This window comes from Parasteatoda tepidariorum, chromosome 11, assembly GCF_982258835.1.
Source record: "Parasteatoda tepidariorum strain Cologne lab strain chromosome 11, Ptep-v5.0, whole genome shotgun sequence".
In the NCBI taxonomy this organism is placed as follows: Eukaryota; Metazoa; Arthropoda; class Arachnida; order Araneae; family Theridiidae; genus Parasteatoda; species Parasteatoda tepidariorum.
The window spans coordinates 50,954,770-50,967,189 of record NC_141765.1 but is presented as its reverse complement, the minus strand read 5'-3'; the positions used below and the strand labels follow the sequence as shown (position 1 = coordinate 50,967,189).

The 12,420-nt window shown below is 27.7% G+C and overlaps 1 protein-coding gene across 1 annotated transcript in view; it reads left to right on the top strand.

Moving 5' to 3' along the window:
* Positions 1-12,420, top strand: part of LOC107451049 (uncharacterized) — a 68,316-nt gene that overhangs the window by 37,612 nt on the left and 18,284 nt on the right. The window contains exon 2 of the mRNA XM_016067026.5: positions 11,922-12,158. Within this exon, the coding sequence (XP_015922512.2) occupies positions 11,922-12,158 (237 nt within the window). The remainder of the gene's footprint in view (positions 1-11,921; positions 12,159-12,420) is intronic.

Genomic DNA, 12,420 nt, shown 5'->3' with positions numbered 1-12,420 from the left:
ATTTCTTTTCTGATTCTAAGGAACAACTTATCTTTATTATAGATCTCAAAAGTTAGGATTATGTTTGCCTTACAAAATAATAGAAACAAAAATAAAAAAAGCCAAATAATAAAAATCAAAATTATATATTTCAAAACTGTATCTTAGCCGTTTTCCACTCTTAAGTATAGCTATTTCACCTCACCTCCGAAATGAAAATCTTTTTATCTCTCGTTTTGCAATAATATTTCGAATATTAATGTTATTTATTTTTATTATAGAATTTTGGTTATTTTCTTACTGTGCTTCGGTTTTTTTCCGGCTTTGTAAGCAATGAAGACGAACAAATTTTTCGAAATATAGTTTTTTTTTCAAGATTTATGATAAAATTCATATTTACTACATAGTTATTTAGATATTTTGCTTCTAACAAATATATATATTTTTCGGAAATGTCTTGTTTTGAAATATTTTTTTAAACTAAAAGAATCTTTTTTTATATTAATAAAAAATTTCAAAATTTCTGTGGGGAAGTTTTCAAAATATTTATTAATTCCTTTCTATAAGCAAAAAGCACATAAGAGAGAGAGAGAGCATTTATATTTGTATGAAAAAATATTTATATGAAAATAAATCTTTTCTTAGTCTGTATTTATAATGGGCATGTAATAACATTTAATAGTTAATAAAAACCAAAAGTTTAGTTTTTTAAACAAGATTTGAGCATTATAACATATTAGTACCAGATTAGTGAAAAGATTTTGTCGATTTTTGATTTATCAGAAAAATTACAGGAAATGTAAATTAAGTGAATAATTTTTTTTCAAACATACTTTTCAGAAAAAAAAATTCATGATTTCATCCAAGAGTTACAATGTTAGATTTTTTCAACGAAAAATCACATTCAAAATTATCTCAGATACATCTACACTCTTTGGAAAATTGGTTTAAACTTGAACCAAAATATTAATGCTTTGAACAGCATGATCATGTAAAGTTTTTGCACCTTTTATAAGGTGAGAAATTGAGCTAAGCTTTCATTCAAGTTATACTATAGCATTTTGAAATCAAGTTTAAAATGACACTGTATTAAGGTTTCAATTATTGTGGTTCAACACGCTCTAATATCTTTAACAGTGTACGAAGAAATAAATTTACAGCTAAAGTAATACTTCCCTTGAGTATTAATCTTTGAATTTTTAAAAAAAAACGTCAATTATATGACACTGAATTGTACTTAGAGCTTACGCAAGTTGCAGATTAACGTCTGTACATTCCCGAAATTTCTAATCAATGCTGGATATCATCCAAACTCTACATTAAGTTTATCAATTAACTGACACTGAAATGTGTTTTGAGCTTGCATGGGTTAAAGGTTAACGCCTGGGCATTTCCGAAACTTTTAATTAATGCGTAATATCCTTTTAATTTTATAACAAGTTCGTCAAATAATTGACACTGCAATCTGCTAAATACTTGTCTGGGTGAAAGGTAAACGTCTGTACATCTCCGAAACTCTTATACAATGCAAGATATTATCCAAACTTTATAAAAAGTTCAACAATTAATCGACACTAGATTGTAATTTAAGCGTGCACAGGTTTAAGATTAACGATTGCACATTTCCGAAACTTTTAATTAATCCTAATTAGCATATAAACTTTACAAAATGTACCACTCTATGTTTTACAAAGTGTTGCGACATTTATTTTTATACCCAACTAATAAATATCAACTTCAAAGATAATCGCAAAATGCATTGGCAAAAAAAGTCGATTAAATTAATTTTGGTTTTCACCTTGAAAAATGTAAGAACGTATTTAAATTAACGCTCTTTTAGGTAAAAAAGAATAGGACTATTAGGACTATTACCACCACTCAATCGTATCAAGTATTGATAGATATTTCTTCAACTTCCTGGATTAATTTTTCATCCAGTTCCTTTGGAAGTTGAGCTTACTTGAGTTAGAAGAAGTTAATTACTCTTGGGAACGAAGGATGGAACATAAATACTGACTTATTGAGGTGAGATCACTCAAATTTCCAGAAAAGAACGCAGGACTAGGATTAACAGCTGATTCTTTTCACCCGAAACATTCTTACTCTATAACCATTAGTTGAATAAACACTCCTATTGTTCATATCACTTACTCAAGCGTAACGGTGAACTGCCAGATTTTGAATTCATTGCTCCATAGAATCTGACACACAAAATGGAAGCTTTCCTACATGGAAAGAAAAAGTGGTTTTTATTGACTGCCTTTGAAGGTTCTTCTTTTGCGCAATCACTATTATATTCTGGCTTACGTCTTTGAAGGAAAGCAAGATATGCGGAAGATACTTTTTTTGGTTTCCAAAATGAAAGTCAGTTATAGTTTAAAAACTTGTAATTAAAATATTCCGTTTTATTTAGTTATTTGTCCATGAACTTATGTAAATTTAAACTTTTTGCTCCTACTTTGGATTTTCTTGAAAGATATTTTCATCATCATCCAAAATTTCTAACCACTCGGAGAAAAAAAATCTGGTGAAAGTACCGCACTGTATAATTAAGACATTTCTGGTAAAAAAAGAAAAAAAACATAATTATGTTTAATAAAATCAAAATTTACCGGAAGTTCTAGTTTTCAAAATATATCTCTTTTTACCACACATTTAGTAAAAATACAAAACGTAAAGTTAAATTAAACCAAATAAATGTTTTCAAGTCATTCTCTTAGGTATCAAGATAAAAATTACAGAATTTTAACCATATTTATAAAATTTTTCACAAATTATAAAACCATATTTATAAATTTTTACAAATTAAAAAACCATATTTATAAATTTTTACAAATTATAAAACCATATTTTATTATTAATTTCAACAAAATCATTACCAAAGCGATTAGCTACAATTTTACCAAGTTTTTTGGTGGTCCCATAGAGTCAGAAACAAAGTGAAGTTTACCATATTCTGATATTTTTAAATTTTTTTTCTCAATCCAGTGTTGTTGCGATTTAACAAATGGGTATAACTAAAAATGAGTGGTTAAGAAAACGTCTGATTCCGTTTTTTTTAGCTATTTTTATGAGCATGTTTCTTTTTTTTTTTAATAAAAAATAGACTAATGATCCCAAATAAATTTGTAATGCAATTACCTTCGTTTGCATAAATCACTTTACACAGTTTAATTTTATGTGAGTCTTTTTTCAACTGACTTTAAAGGTCTACACTTTTTTTACAGGATTGCCACGGTCACATAAATTTATAACAGAGGTACTAAATAAGCGTTAATGCTTGTTAAAGTTCCGTGTTTTGCATACCACTTTATTTTTTAGTTATATGAACACGAAGAATTCTTATGCAGATATATTTCCTTCAAAAACTCATATTTATAAATATGTTAAACTATAGGCATGTGTTTTATTTTCGTTATAACATTTTAGAGATCCATTAGAAATTCGTTTTGAAATTTTTTTTTTCTTGGGCAAAGATATTGTAAAATTCTTAGCACTAGAGATGCAAGTATTTTAATTATGATGATGTTTTTCGAACTTCAGAAAAATATTTTGGGAAAATATAGGTTTTCGAAGAAATCGTAGAATATCGTAGAATCGAAGAATATTATATTATATTATATTATATTATACATTATATTATATTATATTATATTATATTATATTATATTACATTACATTATTTTATATTATATTGTATTACATTACATTACATTATATTATATTATATTATATTATATCATATTATATTATATTATATTATATTATATTATATTATATTATATTATATTATATTATATTATATTATATTATATTATATTATATTATATAATATATTATATTATATTATATTATATTATATTATATTATATTATATTATATTATATTGTATAGCATATTATAGGTTTTAATTAGTAGGAAACTTTTACATCGTGATAAAATATATATTAATAAATAGTTTGTTTAATAAATTAAGTACTCTAGGAATGAGAGACTTTTCAAGAAATAAATTAAGTGAAGAAGTAAAAAATCTTTTGCTTGAAATCCTTTTTCGATAAACATAACTCATAATTGCGGGATTTTTATATATTCACGCATGTGTGCTTAGATGGCAAAATAAACAGAAAAATAATAAATTGATTAATTAACAAACCAAAACTTTTGTCGCATCTATCGACAGCAATAAATTAATAGCAATAATTTCGTTCTAATTTGCACCAAACTTGATTTTATTCTTCTGAATATCATATTACTGCATTCTTCATTTCTTTCAAGGCAAGCATTTTAAGTTTTGGTTACGTCTGCTCCAAGTTGCTTAAACCAGACTTTTCTTAGAATGGCATATCTGCTCCAACGTGCTTAAAACAGGCCATTTTTTTTTTATCTCTTAGCCTTGTCTACTCCAACTTGCTCTTTAGAGCAAGTTGACAGGTGTTAAATTTTTTAAAAAATACGTTGAGCCATGCCTTATTCAATTTTTTCAAAAATAGGATTTTTTTGCAAACTTATATAATGAAAATTGGTCATGAAATTTCTGTTGTTGTCAACGTTAAAAAATTTGTAATTTTTTTAAAGCTTCAATTATTGACATAGCTGCATAAATAAACATCTTAATCTCTCATATAAAACCAGATAAGTTGTAAAAAATTCCGGTTCAAATTATGATAAAAAGTACCAGCACTCAAGGTGCCGATACTTTTTATAACAAATTCATTTTTATCGGAACATGATACGGAACAAAAGATCTGATGTACCACAATTTTTACTGTAATAATAAACGTAAGATCATTGAAACACTCTGATTAAATAAATGCTGTAAAAATTAGGGTATAATATTTTATGGTAAAGTAGATTTTACGGATGATGCACTCAAAGTGTCGGTAAATATCGCAATTTGATCCGGAATTTTTTTACAGTTTAGACAAAAAATATTTTTACAATGGGATACAAAATTATAAAACTAAAGCTTAAACCTGTTTCTCTTTTTCATCCACTATCAACTTATAATACTTTGTCTCAATTTTTATATTTTACTTCTAATTATAGCTTACTTATAGTCTCTATTTATTCACTTTCCGTTTCTTAATCATCCATTCTTAATGTTCAGAATTTGAAATACATTTCTCTGAAATAAACCTATTCAGTTGTGTGTCATTGCGAAGTAATCTATCGTAATCAAGCATTCAGAGATTGCTTCAGTTCAAAGTTCAATATTCCTTCATTCATGATCCAGTAATTTATGTTAGAACTTTCTATAATTAAATAAAATAAAAATAAGCTGTAAATAATAACGTTTCTTATTGCTTTTACGTGACAAGGCAAGTGAAATCCCTGATTTAATTGTTAATCAACACGTTTTTTAAAATTGTAAGTGTTTCTTAAGAAGTCATTAATTTTTTGGTAAAGGGAGAACACCGCAGTTAATGTTTCAAAAGCGTGTTTTTGCTAAGTGAATTTTATAGTCACGTGATGAATAAGAGCATATATATTTATTTTTACTTTATTCTATATGATTGAACTACACTCTCAACAATGAACCATTAAACAATGCGCAATAAATTGATAATGTAGACAAGTTTAAGAAGTACGTTAATATGATTTAAACTAGCACCAATGAAAGTTGTAGCATATTTGAACGATTCTATCTAAGATTCAACAGACTTAAAAGGATCGAATAGTTTATAGTGCACAAAAAAATATTAAACGGATCCCCCGAATAACTTTTGTTCTAATGATTGGATCAATTTTAATGGTTCATGGGCATGAAATCAAATATGCTAATTAATTAGTGCAAATGATATTTTAAGTTACAAAATTAGATACAAAAACGTACTTTTTTTAAATAAACATATCTTTTTTCCACGAATTTGAATTTATAATCCCAAAGTATAGGGTAGCCGCATCTGGAAAATATGGTTCTAATAGTTTGATCAAGAGAGCGGTCAACAGTTTGGACAACTTAATATTACTTTTATTTTTTGCTTATTTCGCCAGATTGCAGAAACTTTGAAGAATTTTCATACACAATTGTAAAATTCGTTTATACAGAGAAAAAAATAGCTTGTAAGAAAACTGAAATAAGTAACTTATAATAATAAAATAACTTGTCGTAAATATTTATTATTTTATTTAATAATAGACGAAAAGAATTCGAAATGTGACACAATTTATTATATTATTTTAAGGAATGGAACATTTCACATGGCACAATGCAAAATTTGAGCAAAATCTATTGAGTAATCTTGAGACATCGAATTTTTAAAAAGTCATATATTTAAAATTCGATTATTCCGGTTGTCATAATTAACTGTGATATTTACAATAAAAGAGTAATATACAGGGTTATTCATAATTCCCTCCGCCAGTAAACGCCATTTTTCTTTACTACAACTGGCTTCAATGGTACATGTTACTGCCATCTACCGGTAACTACTTAAATTAAAACTTGAATACTTTCATATGTTCTCTTTTGCCATATTCGTCTTCGTTTTCTTACTATAACGCTTCGAAACCCCGGAGGGAATTATGAATAACCCTGTATTTATATGAATATTTTGCTTACCGGTTATTGGGAGAGATATATTTGGGTACATTTAAAACAGGGTTCATTCTTATGATAGAAACGAATTGTACATGTGATTCTCCTTAAGATGCTATTATTCAGCTAAAGGTATTTACGTAGTAAGTTTTGTCGAAAAGTAAATAAAAAAGAAAACAGTCTTTTATTCCACCAGTAAATAAATGGTGTTCACAATATTATTTGGGTCATACTAAAATTAATTGCGAATTTTTTTTGAAAAAAACTTGGGTTCGTTCTCAATTTTTTTATCAATTAAACATTATTATCCTATTGTTTTTTTCACAAAATTTGCATATTTGGAATAACTTTTTCTGACACAAAACAATTACTGAACATCCTGGTCAACTAAAATCCGCTGTGCTTAAGATTTTTTAAAAAAAACTTTTTTTTATCTATATTCTCATTCTTTCTCATCAATTCTGTAGCTCGATGGTTAAAACAAAATCTTAGTTATTTCTCTTAGTATACTTGTACATATAATGCAAGATAATCCTTGACCGAATTTATTCTAGGCGTATTACAAGAAATGAATCACGTTTTCGTTTAAAAAGTATCTTCTTCTTAAGCGTAATAGACAATAATGAAAAATAGTGTCTTCTTTTTCAGGTTTAGAAGGTGTCAAATATTGCAAAAATCCGCCTTTGCAAGATTTTCATCAGTTCCTTTCCACACCTAACTTTTTTTTTGCTTCTTTGTGTTTCACAACACCTACATTTATTATTATTGTACTTACTACCCAGACATACTACAACATACGCCTGTTTTATTACAATTGTTAGACTCATCCCGGTAGTACATAATTCGTTGTGCAATATTCGTTGTTTTGACTGGATATGTTTATTTATATTTTAATTACCACAGTAAAACAAACGCCAACTTAGGAACACGTGACGGGAAACATTAGGAACAGTTTTAAAAATGAGTGTACATTGCATGGAACAAGTCAGTATACTCATTAAGGAGTACAAGGGTTTTTTCAAATTCGACTATATTTGTTTCGGAGCTATTTTAAAACATTAATCTCAATTTTCAGAAACTCTTTCTTTACAGTGATGAATTTAAAATTTTTTTAATAAAGCATATAGCATTTAAAATAAAACATATACTGATTTGCAACAAATTATGGAGAAGTATTTAAGTATGAAATTTTATCATTAAATACTGTTGAAAAAGAAGAAAAAAAGAAAAAAAAAGCTCTTGACGTTACTATAGATACATAAAGAACAGCAATTTATATGTGAGCACTTATAATTCTTATTTTAGAGAAAAATATGCTTTAAACTCTTCTTGTCAAACTGTGAAACCTTTTTATAAATATTGAGTAAATTATTTTACAATACTAGGAAAAATGTTATCTTTATAATTTTTATAATTTATTATAAAGAGTGCATATTTTTCCTATAATGTGAATTAATTTACGCCGTCCTCGATAAATTACAAAAAAAAAATGGCCTAAGCTTCTCTTTTATATGGAAAAAAATTAAACCCTTGGTAGTTCCCTACATTTAGAATTTTATCATTATTGATGTTAATTTCTTAAACTTACAGAACTTTTTAAACTTTCTGATGTTAAAGATGTTTTATAAAACATTTCGTTGAAAATCAGAAATTTCATTAACATTTTTCTGCAACTTTCTTGAACATTTTAAGATGATTTTTAAAAAAAAATCAAATAATTATAATAAAAGAAACATTTACTAGAATTTTTTTTCTTGAAGCGGTTGTGGTTTAAATTTAAAGTATCAAAAAAATTTGAAGTGTACTAATAATTTAAAATAAAATGAAAGTTTAAAGAGTCTTTTTTTGTAAAGAGTACTGAGATTGAACTTTTACAGAAATACTTTATTCAATTTAATACCTTATTAATGATTTAAAGTGTTCAAGTTATTATGATTGGAATTCATTCTTAAAACAATTTTTCTGATAATGCACGTAAACAGTGAAAAATAAACAAATCACTAAATCGTTTTCTTCACGTTTTTAAGATAACTTTATAGTTCAAAGAAAGAGAAAGTAATAAATGAAACTACTAATAATGTTGTTGACAAATACAGACAGTCGTTTCAGTACCATAAATACCATTATCAAAGTCGAAATTTAATATCTATCAGGGTACTTAATGTTACAAACCTGCATTTTATTATAAATTAATATTACAACGCATTCGTTTTTCATTAAAATTATCTAAACATGAAGATTTGACATGATGATCTTAAAAAAGAAGAGCATTGATATATCTGATGGATTTATTTAATCATCTTAAGTATCTGACTTAAATTGTCACAAAAAAAGGCACGTGTGCAATTCAAATTAAAAAAATAAATACAAATAATCTCAAGTATCCGCTTATATATTTACCAATAATTTCATCAGAAAATATAATGTTCCATTCTTTTACATCGCCTGTGATAAATTATTTCGTTTTATTAAGTTGAAAATCAAAAGAACCGGCAAAAAATAAACATGATACCATGATCCCAAAGAAAATATTTTTGAAGATAGCAGTTTCATATTTTTTTGATCTTTTAATTTTTTTTTTTATGTGTGTTTTGTAATCGAATTTCTACTAACAAGTTCAATTCACTCTATATTTGTTTTGCTTATCTGAAGTATTACAGACATTTATTTTCGGAAAAGAAAATAATGTCAAAATTAGTTTTTTTTTTTTCATAACTACGTGTTCACGCGAAAAAAATCGTATCGTATTTATTTTTGTGACTACTAAATAAAAAAAAACTTTATTTTATTTAAAGAAAAACATATTGTTTTAGGCTCTCTTATATAGATTTACAAAAATACAAAACCTATCACAATAATTTTATTTGTTTAATAACTAAAAAGGCTTGTCTTAATTGCTTCATTTTAATGAGATTCAATTATTTTAAAACTTAAAGAGGTTGAACACTTAAAAAAACAATTTTATTCTAACTAAGTTTTGCATAAGTTATTTTATTGTTATTTTTAAACAATAAACGTGCAAAATGAAGTACTTTAGATACAAAATTGAGCAAATTAAAAAAAAATTATACATTGATATGTTAAACAAACTGAGCAGCTTCATAGTTTTCAATAACATTTTGAACCCTAGACTTAATTATTTCTCCTTAAATTATTAATTAATGCTATCTGAAATTGAAAATAAACTTGTTTTAAATATATATTAATATATAATTCTTGCATTTACTAACAGAATATAGTTATCAAAAGTAATATGTAATGGGTTTGATTACTATGCACATACCAATTGTACCAAACTGGATATGATCTTGACAGGTGTTTTAAGACACTTTACAAATTTTCAAGGACAAACGTAATGAAATTTCCTTTATTACAGATCTGCTGATGATGCCTCCGCAATTCTGTATTTATGCTCATAAGTTTAAAAAAAAACATTATGAATTATGTTTGAAACATATTTGTTGCCTTCATTTTGTGTTTACTTCAATTTATGCAGATGGATTTCTTGTTGTTTCTAATGCCACTTGCCAATACCAGCAAGCCTGCTTGGTAAAACCAAACGAATTTAGGGCAGAGGGTGCGATTCTTGTTTTTCGGTGGCTCCATTTATGGCCAAGAATACGACTTCAGCCACACACACGTCCTGCCCATTTATAGGGCGAACCCATCCATACATCCATTCTTATCCGCAGGTCGTAATTTTGATCTGAACCAAAGAACGATCAATCTCCATTTCAGTACCCCCAGAGGCATAATTTGTTAGGAGAACATGGAGGACTTTGTGATCTTATAGATTTAACGAGCACCAGTCACCATTTACTACTTCGGCCGGTGAGGGTCGTACTCAGGACCTCTTGGACTTGGGCCCAACACCCTACCAACCAGGCTATCCCGGCTCATGCAGATGAAGTTAAAAATATTTTTAACAGCGATAACTTATATTAGACTAATAATTTATCTGAGTATAGTAAAGAAAAGCACTTGCGAAACAACAAGTTAGTCGACAAGTGGGTCATGGAAGTAAAAGCTCCACAGTATTGAAACAAACGGCGTTACTCGAAACATAATCAGCATTGCTCATGAGCCGCATTTGGCAGCGGGCAAGCTGGTTCCCATCAATCTGAAGCTTTACCTTATTATATTAGTGTATAGTATCATGTCATGTATCAAGACCTACCTACACGTGTTGGTGGTTCTTGATAAGGAGCCCACCAGTTTGATTACTGGAAGCATGTCAATTTTACCTCTTAAATTTTTGAAGCTAATGAAGTTCTTTCATTGGCAAATATACACTGCAAAAATGCTTCTTTTTTTTTCAAAATTGTGCAAAAATGTAGCAAAACAGCTCCGAAGCAAATAATAGTCGAATTTGAGAAACCCGAAACAGTACACACTTATTTCTGAGTAAAAAACATGGTCTCAAAAGTGATGTGGAGAGAGAAATAATGTGTGAGGGAGATGTTCACCGGCAGGATTCAAACTAAGTAACGCAGTAGGATTCTCTAACCACCTTAGTTGTGCATCTCAGTCCAAGGTGTGTTAGGAAGTTTTATATAGTTGCTGCCGCAATGCCACATCATGATATACATTATTTTCGCTTAGCAGTTTTAGTTAGGATATAGCAACATAAACAAAAATAGAAATTAAAATTACCGTTCTCTTGATTAAACTATTGAGACCATATTTTCTAAATTGTAACCCTTTGTACTATTGAAATGGGCAATTAGTATGTCATGATGTATTATTGCAACGGCCACTATACAAAGCTTCCCAATTCTCCCTAGACTGGGGTGTACAACTACGGTTGTTAGAGCATCCTACTATGTTCTCGGAGGTCCTTGGTTTGAGTCCTGCCAGCAGTCAGTCCTCACTTCACTTTTAAGACTATGCATTTTGGTAAAAATTGAATATATACTGTTTCAATTTTGAAAACATGGGGATTTCAAATTCGACAATTATTAGTTTCGGAGGTATTTTGAAACATATTTGCTCAATTTTGAGAAACTATCACAGTGTATCTTTCGACTTTAATTTTTTTTCGGATCATCAATTTAGCTTTAGAGGATATAAATTGAAGGGGATAATGCTAAATTAGATATAGAAATCAGTAAAGTTTTGTATAGCACTAGCCTGCTATTTATGGCACCACCCATTATGGTAAAGAAAATCAAATAAAGTTTGGTTTAAATTTTTCCACTTGAAACTTACTAACAAAATCATCTTAATTTATTCTTTTAATCTTGGTTTGATTTTGCAAAAAAAATTAATAAAACAATTTTATACCAATGACTAACGTTAAAATTAGCCAAGTTATTTGTTTAAAATAAAGAAGATATATTTTAAATAAATAAATATGATACTATACACGTTTGTCTAAAGAGTATTTTTCTTTCTTATTTTTCAGAGAAATTATGACCAAGAAGAAATTGGCCGTATAGTCTTTTATACTACATCAATGGGCATTGTTCGAACTACCTTTGAAAGATGTCGTAAAGTGAGAAAAATTTTAGAGACTTTGATGGTAAAATTTGAAGAAAGAGATGTTTTTATGAATCGTGGGTTTCAACAAGAAGTTAGAGAAAGATTAGGAATTTCACGAGTACTTCTTCCACAAATATTTATTGAAGGAAGACACTTAGGGGTAAGATGTTTTGTTACATTTTTTAAGTTTATATATTGAAATTTAGAGTTTAAATACTTTTGTGCTTAACATCGGCGTTTTTGTAATTGGTTTTTCTTAAGGTTTTAGAATTATTTTAATGTTTTGTGATAAAGTTTATTGCTTAAAATAGTGTTTTATGTATTTGAAGTTCTAGAAGCTACATATTATATTAGATGACAGCATAAGAAATATGAACATATTATTGCCCACATGAAGGTACTCTTGTGTTTCGCCAAAAGCT